Here is a 20,645-nt window from a genome sequence, read left to right on the forward strand (position 1 = left end):
CCTTCTTTTCTTCCTTTCCCGCAAAAGGACACATACTCTCAAACAAAGGTCTGAATGTTGTACAGTTGAGAGATGTCCCCAATCATATGCCAGGAGCAGTCATTACCAACAAACTGTGATGATATGCCTCCATAGCTGCTCCGACACAAAGCGAGATCAGTTGGTCTTTGGAACCCAGTCCATTTTGAAACTGGGTCGACCTTTGTCATCCTTGCACGATACTCTCTCCCATGACATGTCCTGCTTATCACAAACAGAAGATGTAGAAACGTTAGAAGCATTAGGAGATTTGGGAGTTTGAGCCTTCGGAACCCATTTGTAGTTGGGTTTAACCCATTTCTTTTTCGATCCGATGGGTGCCTCGGTACTTGATTTGGCACTTGAAGCCGATCTTCGAGATGACTTTGACCTAGCCGATCTTGGTTTTGTTGGGGCATCTCTTGGATTGGACTTCTTGGTCAGCATTCCCTCTTTGCCCTTGGGATTCGGATTCTTGGCCTTGGGATTTGAATTCTTGGCCTTCTTGGCATTCCAGTCATCAATGTTTGAGCGTGACCTTGAGGGGTTTCTTTTGGAGTATCTCCCTCTTGGCGTGTTCTGCCATCCTTGTGCGTAGTAGGGAACATACGCGCGATTAGGACAATTTTTGGCAATGTGTCCAGGTGTTCCACAGTGAAAACATGTCCTCTTCTTCACTGGGGAGTTGTCTATTCCTGCCCCTGGTGGCATATCCTTGCCTTGTCCCTTACTTTTCCCACACGCACAGTTGCAACAGGCACTCTGTTTAGCTTGAAATGGTGGCCTATATTTACCAATGGGAGGTTGATTAGAAGCAACAGATTCAGAGTTCAGGGGGTCGTTTGTTTGTTTAGAAGAACTCTCCTTGTTCTCATCCTCTGCTACTTTACCTGCACATGTAACAGAAGCATCAGTATTTTCAACATTAATAACTCCTCCTGACACAAATCCAGCTGGTTTTCCGTATTTAAGATGTGCCTCCCTGTCAATTTCTTCTTGTTTCATAGGGATGGATGTGTAGTTATGATTGTAAGGAGGAGGTACACTATCATACCCTAGACCCTTGTGTTGATTCCTTTTAAACTGCATGCTTTGGTCTATCATATTTGCAACCACCTCACTTGAGAAATCATATTTTCTAACATCAAGTTTGGCAGTTTCAAACTTTCCTTTCAAAGATTCAACTTCAGCCACTAGCTCAGCATTTTGTTTGACTACATAATCATAGTTTTCACATTTGTTACTGTAGTCTTCCTGAAGTTTCCTAAAGTCCTTGGTTTTAGCTTCTAATTCAGCCTTCAGGGGTTTCTGTCCTTTCCTGAGTTGATATCCTTCATATCTCAAGTCCTCAACTTCTCTTTTAAATACATCAATTTGTTCTCGAAGAACTTTAATCGTATCTTCACATGACTGAGAAGATGAAACTTCACATGAATGAGAACATGACACTTCATTGACCGGAAGCTTTACAGAACTCTTTAAAGTGTCAAGCTCTTCAATTACTTCAACAATACTAAGACAATTGAGATCTTTTGTCTTCTTGATGATAGCCACGTTCATATCCCACGATTTCGGAAGTGAATTTAGCAACTTTTTGTTTATCTCGGACTTAGTCAAGAAGATCCCGGCTATATTCATCTCAGTAGTAAGTGTAGTAAATCGCTGCAACTGAGCTTCCAAGGTTTCTCCAGGGATAAAATCGAAAAAGTTGAAATTTTGTCTTAACATATCCTGACGACTTTCTTTCATGTTTTCAAACCCCTTGTAGACTTTAAAATCAATTAATTAAAAAACAACTAGAAGCAAACGTCAAATTTAAAATGCCTTCTTTTTTTTTTTTTTTGTTTTTTTAAGTCAACCTTAAAAGTCAAATTTTAAAAATTAAACTCAAAAGTCTAAACTTGAAAAGTCAAACCGAAAAGTAGAATTTGAAATTTTAAAGGTTAAACGAAAAAGTCAAGTTTTAAAATCAAAGGTCAAACTTGAAAGTCAAAATCAAAATTTAAAATAAAAGTAAAAAATAAAGAAAAAAATAAAAACAATTTATTATTATTATTATTTATTAATTTTTTTTTATATGAAAGAGGAATTTAAAATTAAAAGAAATTGAGTTTTGGGGTAAAAAGTGTTAAAAATGTGAAATTGGTACCGAGAAAAACGGGTTATATTTTAATTTTCGAAGGAATGGAACAAGCAATCAGTTGGTCGACTTGGTTAAGTGGCTGCCTTGTGAAGGTTCGAACCCCGGCAACCCGCAAAACCCTTTCGATTTTTAAGGCGCTAACGCGAGCTGCTGAGTTGAGCCCTCTTCCACCGAGCCGAGCTACCGAGCCGCGATTCACCAAGCCGAGATCCGTAAGCCGCCTAGTCGCAAGCCGCTGCCGGGCCGAGATCTCCGCAGACAAGCCGACCGCAAACCCTGAGCCGCAAGCTCGGAAACCCTAGCCGCAAACACCAATGCCGCCGCCGGCCGTAAATAGTTTCCGGCCGTAAACAGTTTCCGGCCGTAAGCTCCGGCCGTAAACAGTTTCCGGTTACGTGAAAATTCGACTTTGAAGCTCCAAAACTCGATCAAAAACCTCTTTTTATGAAAAACACAAAGAACAAACCCCCCTTATTTTTGTGAGATCTATCCAAAAACGCAAAAATATTTCGAAAATAAGATCAAATAATGCCCCAAATGGAGTTTACGGCCCAAGAACTTGGTGTTTACGGCCGTAAGCTTGGACCGTAAACACAGAATATTCGATTCCAAACAAAATAAAACCTTTTTACTGATACAACTTGGCTCTGATACCAATCGTAAGTCCCTAAACTACCCGTGTATCAGTCAGATCCGTTTGATGGTGCGGAATCCCAATCAAACGGATGATGTAAAATAAAATAGAAGAGAAGAAGAAGAAGAATATGATGAATCTATGTATGAATTGATTAGAATTATGATCCGGATACAAAAGATTCACACACACAAATTCTCTCTCTGTTTCTCTCTGGCCGTAAACTGCTTCTTGTTTTTCAAATCATCAATCTTTACTCCTCACCCTAACACCTCTATTTATACATGTTGGATATGGGCCGGAAACATATGGGCCGTAAATGAGTTTACGGCCGTAAGGTGTTTACGGCCGTAAACTCAGCCGTAAACTAGACCGAAAACTCCACAATTATTACACAAAAATACAATGCCCAGAAAAGTAAAGTATAAACCAAATTTTGACCCAACACAGTGGTATGGAATCACATCCGGATTGGATGTCTGCTGAGGTCACGGAAGGAATTCCGAGGGTGTAGAGCCAAGAGGCTCGGAAGGGATGCAGGGATGGAGTCTTGGATTCCCAGCTTGATTTTGATCAAGGAATTGTGTATGTAGTAGTAATTCATCCTGTGGGATGTTTGGAGGTGTCGTCAGTGTATCGGGATTTCCCAACCCGAGGATGCTAGAGCCAGTTCTGCATGGGCATGAGATTTCGGAGGAGAACTCATGGGAGTTGCTCTGGGGCTGAAGGATGTGTCATCCTGTCAACATGGAGTGGATAAAGTTGGTCTCAGATCGGGATTCCGGTGGTTCATGGTAGTGTTTTGAGGAGCCTGGTCTGGTTAATGCCAAGTGGTGCATTGCGAGAGTAGTTCTGGAGTTGTGTTGCTGCAGGCTTCGAGGACGAAGCCTAATTTAAGTGGGGGAGAATTGTAACATCCCGAGTTCAAAAGTACAAGTTCAGGGTTCAAAGTGTAAATGTGGAAGGGGGTACTCGGCGAGTCCATGGGTGGACTCGGCGAGTAGGGTCGCGATTCTGGTCGCGTGTTTAGTGGCCAACTCGGCGAGTCTGTGGCTGGACTCGGCGAGTTGGTGTTGAGTGAAGAAAACCCTAATTCGGGGGTTGATCCCTATATAAAGAACATGATATCCTCTCCCCCAGCCTCTTTACCTTCCCCTTGAGTTCCAGAAGCACTAGATTCGTGTCAGCTTTCCTTGTGAGAGATTGGAGCCTTTGTGGAGGAAATCTTGGGGAGAAATCGAAGAGCAAGAAGGTTAGAGCAAGGGGCTTTGCAGATATTCAACTTATTCTTCAGTTGGAGCTTTCATTTGAGGTAATAATCTGCTGATTGAGCTTTTGTGCATCTAGATCTATCATTTGTGGGGATTTTGGGGCATAAATGAGGCCGGTCCATCTCAAGTTTGGTGTAAGATCTGAGGTTGCTACCTTAGATCTAGGTTGTTAATAATCTAGAAAGCCATAAAGGCTATGCGCAAGAGTTGTCGGTGAAGTCCTTTTGTCCCAAACCCTAACCCTAGAGTTTTATATGCTTAGATCTCTTTGGATTCACGTAAAGTTTGCCACTTTACGTGATGGATGGGTTGTAGAAGGGTAGATCTATGGTTTGGATCATCTGCATGGCCTGGAAAGCTTCTGTATGGGTTAAGAACTAGGGGTACTCGGCGAGTCACAAAGGTGTACTCGACGAGTTGCTTGAAGATGGGCAGGAACTTGACGAGTTGGAAGAACAACTCGGTGAGTTGGTTGAAGATAGCCTTGGACTCGACGAGTCTGTTCTTGGACTCGGCGAGTCTGGTTGTGAGGTCCTAACGTCGTGAATCGGTGAGTCAAGGGAGGGCTCGGTGAGTTGAGTGCGAGGGGACTCGGAGTTATTGGACTCGGCGAGTCTCGGGGTGACTCGGCGAGTTGAGTCGCGGTTTGGGGAAAATCTGAGGATGGGGACTCGCCGAGTCATCGGGTTGACTCGGCGAGTAGAGTCAGTCAGGGGTTGACTTTGACTTTGACTTTGACCAAGGGTTGACCAGTTGACTTCCAGGGGCATTTTAGTAATTGTTGGCATTTGTTTTGAGTTCAGTGTTGGTGTTGGCTAGTGGTGGAGATCGTGTCAGTGGTCGGAGCATCTTGGTCTTATCTTTCAGTCGGCAGTTGCGAGGTGAGTCATCCTCACTATATCGACAGGGTCTACGGCACCAAGGTCAGCCCTTTATCGGATTATAATCCGGGTATCGTTGTTATGTTATTGCTTGCTATCTTTGCATCCTGGTAGTTAGGATGGTATATGCTAGTGACCGGTTAGGTCGGTATCCTGGTTAGGATGATGTTATGCTATGTGATCTGCTAGATCGGTTTGATTGGATGTGAATTGTTATATGATTGAATGTTTATGTGCACATGGTTGTTGGATTGGGGTTGGGTTGAGGCGGGTCCTGCTTTGTGCTGTAGGCCAACATACCCAGGGCGGACTGGTTATCCCGAAGGCCCAGCGAGCGGTCCGGATAGGCTGTAGGCCCCAAGAGGGCGGACCAGATGTGCCGAGGCTCGGATAGTGGACCAGGCCGACTGAAGGCCCAGTGCGGGCGGACCAATCATACTGTAGACTCAGAGAGTGGACCAGGTGGATTGAAGGCCCGGTGCGGGCGGACCAATCACACTGTAGACTCGATGGATATGGCTAGACTCGGAGGGTGGACTAGGTGGACTGAAGGCCGGTGCGGCGGACCAGTCACCCAGTAGACCCGAAGTGCATGGTTGTTTTGTGTTCTGTTATGATATGGCATGTTGGGCGTGTATGGTATATGTGGTTGGTATTTTGGGGGTATCTCAATAAGCTTCCGGGCTTACAGTTGTGTTTTAATGTTTTTCATGTTCTTTAGGAGACCGTGGCAAGGCAAAGGCGTGATCGTACCGCTCCTCATGTTTGTGTTTTATGATGTGGTTCTGGGAAGACTCTGATAATAATTGTATTGAAAACCTTTTTGTAATAACTTTATGAAAATGGGTTGTTTTTGAAAATTTTAAATTGATTGAAATTTTTAGAGCGTTACAAATGACCCTTTTACAGGCGAGTTTACCCTTACTATCTTCTTCTTGCACAATATTTCTGCATCATTGGCGCCAAGCCAACCCATTCCCAGTATGATGTCGAAACCATTCAGCTCAATAGGCAACAACTCCTCATGGAACCCGTTTCCATTTAAGTCGATGATGATATTCTTAATGCAATCGCTAACATGTATGAATTTGCCAATAGAAACCTCTACAACTAGAGTATTATCAAGTTTTTCTATAGGCAATGCTAGTCTTCCACCAAATTTATGTGATATAAAGGAGTAATTTGATCCAGAATCAAACAATATATTGGCAGGAAATTCAATTACAAGAAAGGTACCTGAGGCAACGTCCAATGTATCCTTAGTGGCTTCCAAGGTCATCTGGAAAGCTCTGGCTTTTGGCTTTGGTGGAACATTGGGCCTTGCTGCCTCCTTCTTCAGGCAATCCTTAGCAATGTGCCCTTCTTCATTGCATCCATAGCACACACTCTTGTTGGATGTACACTGGTTGGCATAATGCCCTGTCCTTCCACATTTGTAGCAAGTCACCTCCTCGCTACATTTTCCCGAGTGTTTCTTTTTATACTTCTCGCACCACTTTGCTTCATTTCCTACTCCAGATTTCTTTGAACAATACTTGTTCTTCTTGTTGGACCTTGCAGATCCCTCAAACTTCCTCTTTTCGCCAACCTCAACCTTGCTGGTGGCTCTCCCCTTGATCATCTCCTCAACAGACTTGGCAGCCCAGATAGCTGCCTCCAGAGTAGGTTCCTGGTGGACTAGCACAACGTACTCCCATGGAATTCCCTTTGCATACTTATCAACTTTTGTCAGCTCATCTGGAACGATGCGCAAAGCAAACTCCATTTTGTCAGTGAAGGCATTGGTGTATTCATCAATGGACATGCTTCCTTTATTCAATGTCAGTTTTGGTTCTTGTGATAACCCGAAATTTCCATTCTGTACTACATACCAAGTCAATAGAAGTCAGAACAGTTACTGTTAATTTTCAGACTATTTGGGGTAAGTTTGAGTATTCTATGATTAACACTTTAGGAGATGCCAGGAGAGGGGATGTCCTAGGGTTTACTGTGCAACAATAAACTTTCATACTCAAGGAAATTGCAAATATATGACCCAAACATGGAGTTTGCGGTCCAAAACCCAAGGGGTATATATATGGTCCTTAGCCATATTTATTCATTTATTCCATTTCCAACTAGAGAAAAACCCGATTCTCTCTCAAGGATCTTCAGCTTTTCATTTCAAATCGTAAGTCCTTCTATCTAAGAGTGTCATAGGGCTTGTTATGTGTCTTAGCATCAAGAAATCACAAGGAGACATCAAGATCAAAGAGTTTACGGCCCAAGAACACCTTGGACCGTAAACCTTTCTTTAAGGGCCAAAAGTGTGCCCTAGTCCCTTCCTTTCCTTGTGAAACTAGTCTATACTCATACCTTCATATGTATGGGACTAGAAAGCACAAAAATACCATGGTCCCTAGGAGATTACGACCTCAAACACAAAAATATTTGGTCTTAGGGCCATCAACTCCTCAAAGGAGGTAAAGGGTGCCCTAATCTCTTCCAAAGACTAAACCATCAAGTAGAAATACTTCTAAGGGACATGTAAGGCTTCAAAACATCAAATGATCAAAATCTTAGGAGATTACGACCGTAAACTCAAGAGTTTACGACCGTAAACTCATGGTGTTATGGTCCTTGGGGAGTAAACTCAAGAAAGGGCTTCTTTGGAACCCTAAACCCAATAGCTTTGTCCTATAACAACTTAGATGCAATCCTTAGGGCTTATAGCACTTATATAAGGTGTTTAGCATGTTCTAGGATGTCTTAACATTGTCAATTAGTAGTAAAGACTAATTGGATACATATATGTGTGATTATATGTTAACTAGGATCTTTGAGTGTGTACAAGTCTTCACTTGACACTTAGCAATCCTACATTGTTCAGTTCATCCAAACCACCATCTACAGGTGAGTTCATACCCCTTAATCGATGTTTTAAATGATTTTAAAATGCTTTAATGGGGGAGAATACAGGTAGAAAACAACATGCTATAGAATCAATCATATGTGATTCATAATTGTGTTTTCATCCAACTGATTTCACATGCTTCAAAATGTGATACATGAAATGGTTTTCTGTCTTAAAAATGTTTTGTTATCAAATGAATTACTTTTGAAATGTTTATAAAATGACATCAAGTCATTGTTATTTATTATTCAAAACTCTTAAATGTTTTACAAAACCTTTTTCATATCCTTGGTCAAATCTATATCTATACACTTATGTTCATATATATGTGTATTGATATGACAGCTTTCATTCTTCATTCAGTTTCCCACACTCTTGAGTAGCAAGGGTGTATAAACCTTCTTGGACCATAAATATATTACAGTAAACTATTATAAGGATAGTTTAGGGGATACAAAACATTATTCCTATTACAAGGAATCACACCAGAGTCAGTTCATTCATGAGTCTATACTAAATGCTATATGATGAGATACACTTACATGGATCCTCTTACATGGATACACTTACATGGATACTTGTACCTAGAAACTATATGATGAGTTACTATTACATATTATACGTGTAGAGTAGTTCTGTCTATCCTAGTACAAAAGGATACTATACGCGACTAACCATTCCAGAACCCACCTCTTAGCAACAGAGGTAATGAACATCTACGGATGCCTACAGTTAATACTTATACTAGGAGTACCTTTACGGGACTAACCATTCCTACACCCTGCTGTTGGATACAGAGGATAATGAACATCTACGGATGCCTACGGTTAATACTTATACTAGGAGTACCTTTACGGGACTAACCATTCCTACACCCTGATGTTGGATACAGAGGATAATGAACATCTACGGATGCCTACGGTTAATACTTATATTAGGGGTACCTTTACGGGACTAACCATTCCTACGACCTGCTGTTAGCTAAAGAGGAAAATGAACAGCTACGGAGGTTCAAGGTTAATACTTTTCGGCAGTCGCGATGTCAGGTTTATCCTAATACAAAAGGATAATACTTATATTGCTATATTTTTCCTATTACTTTTATTTTGTGATACATTCACATAAAAGATGCGGTAGAGTATTTAAATTGTTAAGAGTGGTCATACGAGGGAAAAACCATCTTTGTTACATTCAGGTCTTGGTAGAAGACTACATTCAAAACATTCAGGTCTTAGTAGAAGACTACATTCAAAACATTCAGGTCTTGGTAGAAGACTACTTTCAAAACATTCAGGTCTTGGTAGAAGACTACATTCAAAACATTCAGGTCTTGGTAGAAGACTACATTCAAAACATTCAGGTCTTGGTAGAAGACTACTTTTATACTAGTAGGAAATATAGGATTTTCTAGGGTTTTCACACTTATATCAAATGTTTCAATCAAAACTTTACATGGCATTCATAACAGCTTTCCAAAACAGAGTAATGACACTTAAATACTTATGAATTCACCAGCTTTATGCTGATACTCGCTTTCAAAATAACTTGTATTCTCAGGTCACCAGTAGACAGGTACGATGACCAGGTTTTAAGAAGACGGAGCACAGACAAGACTCGTCTTTTATTTTGATTACATATTTTGGTGTCTTATTACAATGAAAGAACACACATGTATTAAAACTTTACTTTTAATGCAATGGATGATGTTGTTGCTTGTTTACTACTTTACACTGTTATGATACTTCACATGACGTCCTCCACCCCTGAACGTTTCCGCCGTTCTTGGTTTTGGGGTGTGACAGCTCTCAAGCTCAAGCAGATTTTGGGCCAAGCAGTATCTACGCTTAAAATGTACCAAAAACTCAGCCCAAGTCAGTTGTAGGGGCTCATTGGGGTTTAGGGTGTTCCACCAGCGAACAACGCCAACTCTGAACTGACGCACTACAAATGTGGTTTGTAGCTTGCCTTTGCAACCACATGTTATGAAGGCCAATTCCATCTCCGATATCCAGTTCATGACTCCAAATCGATCTTCCTTCCCCGTGAAAGTTGATGGCTTGCAAGTCATTAAGTTCTTATACTTGCATTCGTTCCTCTCAACTCCTTCATCATGGTTGTTCCTCCTGATCACTGGGGTTCCACTTAACTGACAGTGCGACTGTAATTCCCTTCCTCTGATTGTCCGTCATTCACTTCTGGTTGTTCAACAGGCATCGAAGGTTCATATCTGTTATTCAGCAATAGTTTTCTCATTTCTTCCCTTTGTTCAGTCATCATAGCCTAAATCATGGCTTGTACTCCAGCCATTGCGACTGGCTTAGGTACAGATTCTACTATCGGCACCTGCTCAATCACTTGGGGTTGAGGTCATTGATTCCGGTTTCCATTTGCGTTTCCAACTCCACTTCGGGTTCTTTCCATTTCGATCTATACACCAAATTAGGTGAATTTAGATCTTTATTCACGATAGACGTTTAAAGTCTCCTTATCATTCCGAAACGTTACGTGCTAGTTCTAATATCGTAATCGAACGCTTAGAATCCTAAACACCTAAGGTTTCCAGATCTGGTCGGTAACAGACCATAGATTCGAACAAATCATAGCGTACAACGCAAACATAAAGCATTTAGCACATAAAAACATTTTAGGCATCTTTCCTAAAATAAACTAGTGCTCGTGTCTAAAATATGGAAGACACTCATCTCACAATCATCGCTTAGCATTCTAAGTTTAAGTCTAGAAATCCTACAAATTCCTAGTTCGCTTAAACTAATGATATGATACCAACTGTGACATCCCCATTTTTACGGCCATAAAAGACTTATTTCGTTTATGCTTTTATAATAAAATCAAAGTAATCTTTCAAAGAAAAGTGTTGCGGAATTTGTCCCCAAAAACAAAATACGATAAAAAAATTATCAAAGTATTTCTTGAAGATATGTATTTTCATTACATTACAAAACTCAGGATGTCATCGTCAATACAAATCAAAAGCATAAACAAAACATCATAGGCCACAAAACAGAATTGGCCTCAAAACAATATAAGCCTTACAACATTCTATTTATTTTCTACTGGCCTATAAATCCATAATCTTCGTCAGATTATCCAACTATGCTTTTGCCACTACCTGTAATACAAGAAACTGAGTCGTTCAGGCTGGGAGCCTGGTGAGCATATAGGGTTTTCAACCCACAATAATAAGTTCATTATTTGTTTTCATCAAATCATTAACCCGATTACCCGTTCCCGTTATCCTCACTTTACGTCCTAAAGCATCTATTCTAAGGGACTTAGCCTAATGATTTTTTTCGGGGTGACAACATTGCTTAGGGTATTCCTCAGCAATACATGTCAAATAAGGCAACAACGGAGGGATGGAGTACATCTAGTGAACACTTAGTTCAAAAAAACCTACAGGTTGTGAGTCTGCTAGCGTTCCACTGGACTGCCAAGAATAGTCTGTGGTCGTCATTTATACTCCGCTAGATGACTAGATCATCATAAACATCGAGGCATCTCATCATTTTACCACACATCAACTATTTCATCTACCCATGTTCTACCCAACATATTTGTAGATATAAAACACATATACAGTCTAGAGCTGAAAAAGTTTAAATCTTTCATTCAGCCTAGATTTCAAATGTATGTGTGTGTGTATATATATATATATATATATATATATATATATATATATATATATATATATATATATATATATATATATATATATATATATTCTAGATCTGAAAAGTTTAGATCTGAAGTGAGAAAGTTTAGATTCTATCGGCTAGAAATCGTTCGATCTAATATTCGAACTCCGGGTTGCATACTACTAAACCGGAACTTAAAAAAATCATAATTTCCTTATACGAAATCAGATTTTGGCGTTCTTTTTATGTACGCTCTCGATTTAACGAACACTACGACTTTAATTTAGATCATTAAGGCTAAAAAGCATTCTATCATAAATTCACTATTTACGTTACGCAGTGTTGTATCGGTTCTGTCGCGAAACTTCGACATGTCATAACTTCTTCGTTATAACTCGGATTTCAGCGTTCTTTATATCTCTGGAATCCTTGTTACGACCACTACAACTTTCTTCATAGATATCGGGCTTATCCAACATTTTATTTTTGACGCTTATTTTTATTATATCTTTACCAACAAGTATATAATCACATGATATTCAAATAATTAATCTTTATTACTGTAAAATAGGTTACAATGATTGACCTAGACTATTACATCATCGCATCAATCCTTAGCCTCGAAACACGGGCGTTACATATTAGCGTATAACAAGCTCTAATAAGACTAAGATAAGTGCAATCAAAGGTCAAAGATACATTTAAGATTATGCGATTTTTATTAGGCTGAACTCATTAATTTTTTTTAATATAAATACTTGTATATGCATGGTGATAGAAAATATTTTTTAGCCAGTTGAAAGAAGAAAAAAAAGAATTATTAATTTTTCTTATTATCATCAGAAAGTAGGCTGACCTAGGAATAAGGAAACTAAAGAATAGGAAATAAATAAACCTCAAAACATACCTTACGAAGGGGTTCCTGTGTGTAACAATATGACACTACATGAGATAAATCACATGTTGGAAAAGCAAGTGCCGATGAAGAAGACTTTTCTAAAGCAATATGAGACATCTAATTGGAAAATTACATGTGGTTCATTGAAAGGATTGCCAACGCTAAATAAGAGATGGGGAGAGGCGATCTCACCATATTCGAGTAGTGAAGGAGTGAGAAGAAGTTGATTGAGCCATTATTCTCAATTTTTTTGTGACCAGAAGAAAAAGAAGAAAAAATAGATAAAATGTTGAGCTCTGTGTATTTTGAAAAATGGAGGACGGTAATTGGAATCTTCAAAGTTCCTTCTTTTTGCTGGAATCAAACAAACAATAAGGGGATTCAAAAGCATGACATTAAATGGAAAATTGATCATCTTCAAGTAAAGAACAAATGAAAATTAAAGAAAAAAAAAAGTAAAAACAAAACACTACCTTGTTAATGGAGATGACATAGAGGAACAAAACCCTAGAACTTGGAATTGTCGACCAAAACAATTTTTACCGAACAAAATCAATAATACAAAAAAAACTAATCATTCAAGTAATCGATCAAATACTTTCAACATAATGTTTATCTCGACCGTTAGCCTCTTTCGATTTCAGATTTGGCGTAGGGAACGGTGTAAGAAGAAGATTTTTTTTGGAAACGACAATTATATTAAATGAGGGAAAAGCCTCAACTAGCAAGTGACTAGAAGAGGGCCCCAACCAACGTACAAAGATAACGATTACAAGCCAATAAAAGGGGACACTAACCAATCATCCCAATTACATATTACTTTTTTACCCCTATGTTTAAGCCAATAAAAAACCATTGTTTTAATACATTTAGTCCCTTGCACCAGCGAGATTCCTTCCTTCAGAAATAATCGTTTGTTCCGGAACCGCCATAGACTCCATAACATTCCTTGGCATATGATAGCTAGCCGTTTCCTCCTCTTCGGACAACTCCCCCATGCCGATATAACGTGAAGAATATCTCCAGTGTTCCTTATTAACCTGTGATCCATCGTTACACCACACCAACTCATGATATTGCTTCTAATTCTGGACGCGAACGGGCAGTCGATGAGAACATGATCTACACTTTCCTGTTGACCAATACATACGTTGCACCACAATGAATTCACCTTAATACCTCGCCTCTCCAGAGCAGTTGCTACGGGTATTCTACCTTGAACAACTCTCCATACGAAACATGACACCTTTATTAGGACCACCTTATACCACTGTATTATCGTTGTGCCCGTAATAGAGGTAGGAAGTTTGTCAATAACCTTCCTAATTGATCTTACTGTGTAAGAACCATCACCTGTTAACAGAGACCTACATTGATAACCTCCCAGAGTTAAATGAATACTAGAGATGTCACTAGTTAGTGCTTGCACATCCGGACCTAGTCCAACATCAGGGGGGGTGATATTTCCAATTCCAAGAGATGGTTGCTCCTGAAATTCGGTCAGCAACAGAACACCTTTTCCTAGTTTCAAGCTCAAACATGTGAGGAAATTTGTCTTTTAAGATCCCAGAACCTGCCCATGGGTCATACCAGAATAATGTTTCCTTTCCGCCCTTTATCACTTGTTTGAACAAGTCGTGAACTCCCAGACCGTACTTTAACAGGTCCTCTTTAATATGCCAAATGTTGATCCACACCCCACTGCCCGTCTGTCGAGATAAGTAATCGAAGGGCTTATTTGACAGATTGTGGATCCCATGGATTATCCGGGCCCAAAGAGAGTTTTTTTCGTTTTTTAACCGCCACCACCATTTCACAAGTAACCCATAGTTTAAAGATTGTATCGATCCTACACCCAATCCACTGTCACTTTTGTCCGCCCTGACATTATCCCAAGATACCCAGTGTATCTTATTTCGATCATCACAGCCACCCCATAAGAAAGTTCGTCTAATTTTCTCCATCTCGTCTATTACACCTTTCGGGGCCTTAAATAATGATAAGTAGTAGGTGGGCAAATTACCCAGAACTGACTTTATTAACGTTAATCTACCACCAAATGAGAGGGTTTTGGCCTTCCATAGAGAAAGTTTGGATTGGAATTTCATAATTATGGGCTTCCAATTTCTTATGAGATTCATATTGGCTCCCACCGGAACCCCGAGGTAGTCGAAAGGGAGAACACCAGCTTCACAACCCAGCAAGCTAGCCCAATTTTTTGTTTCTTGCATAGTAGCGCCAATACCAAAAACTCTTGATTTATGAAAGTTTACCTTAAGGCCCGAGGCTATATGAAAACATCTTAGAATTCGCGCAAGGTTTTTAAGATTATCTCGAGACCACTCGCCGATAAACAATGCATCGTCCGCATAGAATAAGTGAGATATGGTTGGTCCATTTCTAGGGATTTGTATCCCTTTGAAAATCCCTTTCTCACAAGCAGATTTAAGTGCTACGTTTAAACCCTCCATGGCAATAATAAATAAGTATGGTGAGAGAGGATCCCCCTGTCTAACTCCTTTGGTTATAGAGAATTCTTTCGTTGGAGAGCCGTTAATGATAACAGATGCCCTAGACGAGATCAAACAGCCTTGAATCCACATCCTCCATTTGTTCCCGAATCCCATCTGTGCAAGAACCAAATCTAAATATTCCCAATTCAGTGAGTCGAATGCTTTGTCAAAGTCTACCTTGAAGAGGATGACTTTTTTCCGGATCCACTTAGCCCATGAACAAATCTCATTAACCACAAAGGGGCCGTCAAGTATACACCGCCCTTCCACATATGCCGACTGGACATCATCGATTATCCCACCAATGACAGTCTTCATACGAGTGGAAAGTAACTTGCTTATAATCTTACTTAGACATCTAATCAGGCTTATCGGACGAAAATCATTTAATGACAGTGGGTCCTTAGACTTAGGAGCAAGCGTGATGAAGGACGAGTTACACCCATGAGATAGTGATCCAAACTCTTCAAAATGCCTCACAAAATTCACCACGTCGTATTTAATAATGTTCGAAGATGAATTCGAAAAATGAGCTATGGATGGATAAGTGTCGATGGTAATAGTAGAATTTCACACTTTTATTTAATAAATATATGATCTTATTTTTGAAATTTAAATAATAAGCTAATTTAGATTATTTAATTAATTTGGCTAATTAATTAGTCAAGAAAAATTACTATAATGCCCCTTATTATTTGATTGGTTGACAATTAATCATATATTCACATAATATATATAGAGTTTATATATATATATATATGAACCTAATTATATATATATATATATATATATATATATATATATATATATATATATATATATATATATATCTTTTTTACTAAACCTCACTAAAATTTCTTTATCTTTCACCATCTTTTTTTTGAAAAACTTTCAAGATGTCTTTTCCTAACAATCGAAACAACCAAAAAATATACACTAAGACACACAACCGCCCGAAGACCTTTGTATGATCAACCACTTTATTTGTCACCGTATTATCATTATGTCGATATGCTACCATGTTTTCCACAAAAATTCTCACAACCACAATGACAAACACAACCACAACTCGATTATAATTTTAATATGTTTGATTTTTTTTTCTCTCAGCCTGAGTTTGTTCAACAAACACTATCACGACCATAAATACTCATTTCTGATTTCGAACCCGAATTCGTTCAAGAAACTCAACCCACTCGAGCACTAAGTGAAAGAAAAGAGAAGGTGGCGGCTAAAGGATGATAACCCAAAGAATTGTGAGTATTTACGCAATAATGGATCAATATTTCTGAAGATGCAATTATAGAAAAAACCAAAAATGTGACCGGTATTGAATGTGAGTTAGACATAGGTTCCACAAAGAAATGAATCTTGGTGATTATCGTTCAAAACACTAAGTGTACTCGAAATGGGGGAATGTGAACAAAGAATTCATGTTATTTAATGATTTGGATTCAATGAAAAAGCGAAGAAAATGATGATGTGATTTGCAGAAAGCATTAATTGTGTATCATAAAGAAAGCAAGACGACTTTCAAGTTTCTTGACATTTGGAATTTTGTGAAAGATAACAGAAAATGGAAAGCAAGCAAATCATCTGATAAGCATATCGACAGTGGTTCAAAACGCTCAAGAACATTCAAATTTGACCACATTACATTCGATGTTTATGTTGGTTTCGACCTCAACGATGATGAACCCATTCAAGTTTAACCACCTTTCTGACCAATACGAGAAACAAAGCAAAAAAAACAAAGACAAAGGCAAAACGTCAGATTCAGATGAGTTGAAAGAAATAAGAGGCTAATATGAAGAGTATAAAAGATAGAATAGACAAAACTTTGCAACTTGCTTCCGAAAGAGAGCTTCGGAAACAAAAAGATTGTGACATAAGTTTGTAATATGTTTTGAAATGCTCAATATGTTTAAGTTTTTAACCGTTTAGTTTAGTGTATGTTTTTTTAAGTTTATAGGTTTAAGATATATATATATATATATATATATATATATATATATATATATATATATATATATATATATATATATATATATATATATATATATATATATATATATATATATATATATTGCTAAGTTTTTAGGATTTTTTTAATTTCATTTTTTTATTTTTGAAGTAATGCAATATAATGGTTTTTAATTTTTAAGTAATAAAGTTTATATATATATATATTTTTTAAAATTAAAATTTTTATTTAAATTAAATTATATAACAAAAAACCACACTTTTATAGTAAAAAAAATAACATTATAAAAAAGTCAAACATACCTTTCTTGGTCTTTTGTGATAGTATTTAAACACATCATACCCATCTCTTTCGAAAAATAAAATAAAAAGAGCACACCATCCTCATATTCGAGATTCAAGTGTTGTTTTACACCCATAGTAGCCTAGGTTCAGTTATGACTCTAACCCACCTTTATACATTACATCTGCCTACCGTACCCTACCCCTACCCCTACCATATCCCTACCCCCAATTGCAAAAAATGTCGGCAGATCGGGAACTAGAGATAAAAAAAAATACCCATAAAAAAACAAGTGAGCCCAAGGACATAAGCGTAATAAAAAAGGGTAAAAAAACGAGAATGGTATGGTGAGTTGTATATCATGCTGTAAATGTTGTACTGTGGATGAAGGTTTACTCTAAATTCTAAAACGTAAGGTACACTTTCATGACTAACATTTAATACCCCTCTAAATGTATACAAATAACCCATCTATGAATTAGTTTTTGCTAAAAAATTGCTATACTTGCTTCGAGTTGTTCCATATTGTCATGCAACACAAAAGCATCATATATAATATGTAAATATGTTACATAACTCTATATAATATATGGGCTATTACAATTGAAACCCTAGAAATTCAATTATCAAGGTCTAAACAATCATTCTAGGGTTATGTTAAAAAACTAATATGAAGAGGATATTTACGTCTTTTTAAACAGACAAAAATATCAAACACGAAGTCTATGTCACACCTTTGTCCAACCAATTTGTGTAGGAAGATCTATTACATTATGTTTTTGTTTCACATCCCCTTTGTGATACATGAAAAAATGGTAGAGAAAAATTCGACTAGATGTGTAGAAGCTAAATCGGATCATAAATACATTCTGAACAATTATTCACAAACATCAAGGACACAAACATCACAAAAAAAAAGAACATTCAAGATGACATCCTCCATTATAACAACCATTATATTTCCTAACTAATACATGTATTCACAAAAAAGCTACAAACAACATCACAAATTTTTGCAATCCCTAGCGTAAAAGCAAAAGCAACCCCTGAGTTGTCACACACTGTCATATCATATGTAAAAAAAAGTATAGAATGGCCGACTAGCAAATTACTTCAACGCCCTTCTCCTTCTACACGCTTCAAGATTACTCGGTATTATAGACACATTATCTACACAAATTCCACCTTTCGAGTGCGTGCAATCTATTTGCTTCATTGAAAACCTAATTTCGATTGCAGGATTTGACTCGGTTACAATAAACTCGCCTACTTTATAATGTATCCAACAACCCCTTTTATGGCAACCATTTGGCTCATCTGCGACACAATCATCTAAAAAACATTCGGTCGATGATTCTTGACCGTTGGATGTGGATAGATCAAATCTTACGGGCTTTATATCCCACCCATGAGTGTGTTCAAAATAGCATACACGACGCCCTAATCTTTTTGAAAATCTTCCCAAATGTATTCTAAATGATAATGTGTAAATATCGGGTGGGAGTGGGAATTTTATGGAACCATCGACTTCAAACCACCATATTTGTTGTAAATATGCTACGGTATTGAACCTGTGAAACACTAGAAGAATCAATCCGTTCTCCTTAATGTTAAATAGCGTTAATTATAATGCAAGAAATAGCAACATACTTTCATTGGTTTCCCTATTAGGGCATTACCTCGCTTTATTTTAAACATGAGCTAAATGCTAAAAATAGCAATTTACTTCTATTCATTTGTTCGTTATAGCATCCTACTTTCATTTCTTTATTATTGACATTGTATTTTTGTTTTGAGTAAATTACTGAAATCGTCCCTATGGTTTGGTCAAAATTGCATGTTTGGTCCCTAACTTTTTTTTTGCACTCGGATCGTCCCTATAGTTAGATTTTGTTGCGTTTTTCGTCCCTGTGGTTTGATTTTGTTGCGTTTTTCGTCCCTTACATACATAAAGTTAGGGACCAAACGTGCAATTTTGACCAAACCATAGGGACAAAAAACGCAACAAAATCAAACCATAGGGACGATCCGAGTGCAAAAAAAAGTTAGGGACCAAACGTGTAATTTTTACCAAACCATAGGAACGATTTCAGTAATTTACTCTTTTGTTTTTTGTTTTTTCATATAAAGGCATTGTAACTTGAAAAATCCAACAGCTTATAGTATTGTAGTTTCATTATTTTTCCTATTAGGATTTAGGAAATTAAACTTTGAAAAATCTACCCAATTATAGCAATGAATATTTAACTGTATTTGGATGACTATGTTATAATTCGGTAGATTTTCCTAAGCACAAGGTTGTGATTTATTGTATTTAATCCTTTTAAACAAATGTGAATTACAGAAGCATGAATTCAACCTGGATTCTTCAGTAGAAACCCAATTCCAATATCTTCGATCTTCAATTCCTGTTATTGACATTGCTTTGGTGGAGATCGACAAGCAAACTCTTCCAGTAACCTTATCCAACCATGCTACCTTCAACATCCCATATCTCAAAGGGTTAAATTCAAGACTCGTCCATAAAAGCAAAAGGAACAACTTACTATCTAAGCACTGCTCACATTATCATATATCATCAATCTTAGTCGATGAGCAGTAGTAATTAAGAAAAAAAGTTTTACTTCGAACATGAATCCATGTTTACAACTAGATTTCAAGTAAAGTTACCTAATCAGATTCAATCCCAATTGCCTAACAAAACCCTAATTGGGAATTTGAACAAAAAACCCCAAAAGATTACGAAATTGAAAAAGAAAAAAATTGACAGCTTACCTTGTTGCCGTCGTCGAATGGGACAGGGCGAGAAAGGAGAGCAAACACGTCTTTCTTACACAAGTTTTGGTAGCTCTCAGGAGGCAATAGGTCCAGCAGATCTTGATAGTTATGTGGAAGCTTCGATTCCCACACGGCGTCCGACGACGCTGCGTCACGGAAAGCACGGTTGAGGCGAGCTAGATTACATATCTCCGGCGGCGTAAGATACAAAAAAACACACGCCACGCAGCTCTCGGGTATGTCACCGAGTCCCGGTCCGTCGCCGGCGATCGGACCCCACTCAGTCAAATTAGACAACGATGAACCCATGTTGGTGTATCAACTCATTTTGGGAGTTGATGGAGAAGTGGAGATAGGGTGTTCGACTAGTAGCAGTGAAAAAGGGAGTTTTTTTGGATCTTCGCAGGGTGATCGTTTGCAGCTTTCTCCCTTTCTGGTTGAATGGATTCTTTAATTTTGCAGTGATAATGAAAGTCTGTGTTTTGATTTTGTTTTTGAAGATGGGCCCACACGTTATTGGATAATGGCAACACGAGTCTCACATCTCGGGTCGTCTTCTTCATGGAGGTGGGTGTGTAATTGTCTATCCATTTATCAAGATTCGGTCCAGAAAAAAACATGAATAGATATATTGGTTTGGACTTGTCTTGAAAAATATCTTAGATCGTAAAAGGGGTAGGTTTGGAAAAGTATT

The 20,645-nt window shown here is 38.1% G+C and overlaps 1 protein-coding gene across 1 annotated transcript; it reads right to left on the bottom strand.

The window, feature by feature from the left end:
• Positions 1-18,011: 18,011 nt before the first annotated feature.
• Positions 18,012-20,534, bottom strand: LOC111907145 (F-box protein PP2-A15). The gene is made up of 3 exons (XM_023902946.2): positions 19,949-20,534; positions 19,533-19,651; positions 18,012-18,744 (listed from the first exon to the last, which is right to left on the bottom strand). Exons 1-3 carry the CDS (start codon positions 20,258-20,260, stop codon positions 18,282-18,284), a joined length of 894 nt encoding a protein of 297 aa, XP_023758714.1. The 5' UTR covers positions 20,261-20,534; the 3' UTR covers positions 18,012-18,281.
• Positions 20,535-20,645: the final 111 nt, after the last annotated feature.

The sequence above is a fragment of the Lactuca sativa genome, chromosome 2 (assembly GCF_002870075.4).
Source record: "Lactuca sativa cultivar Salinas chromosome 2, Lsat_Salinas_v11, whole genome shotgun sequence".
Taxonomy (NCBI): Eukaryota; Viridiplantae; Streptophyta; class Magnoliopsida; order Asterales; family Asteraceae; genus Lactuca; species Lactuca sativa.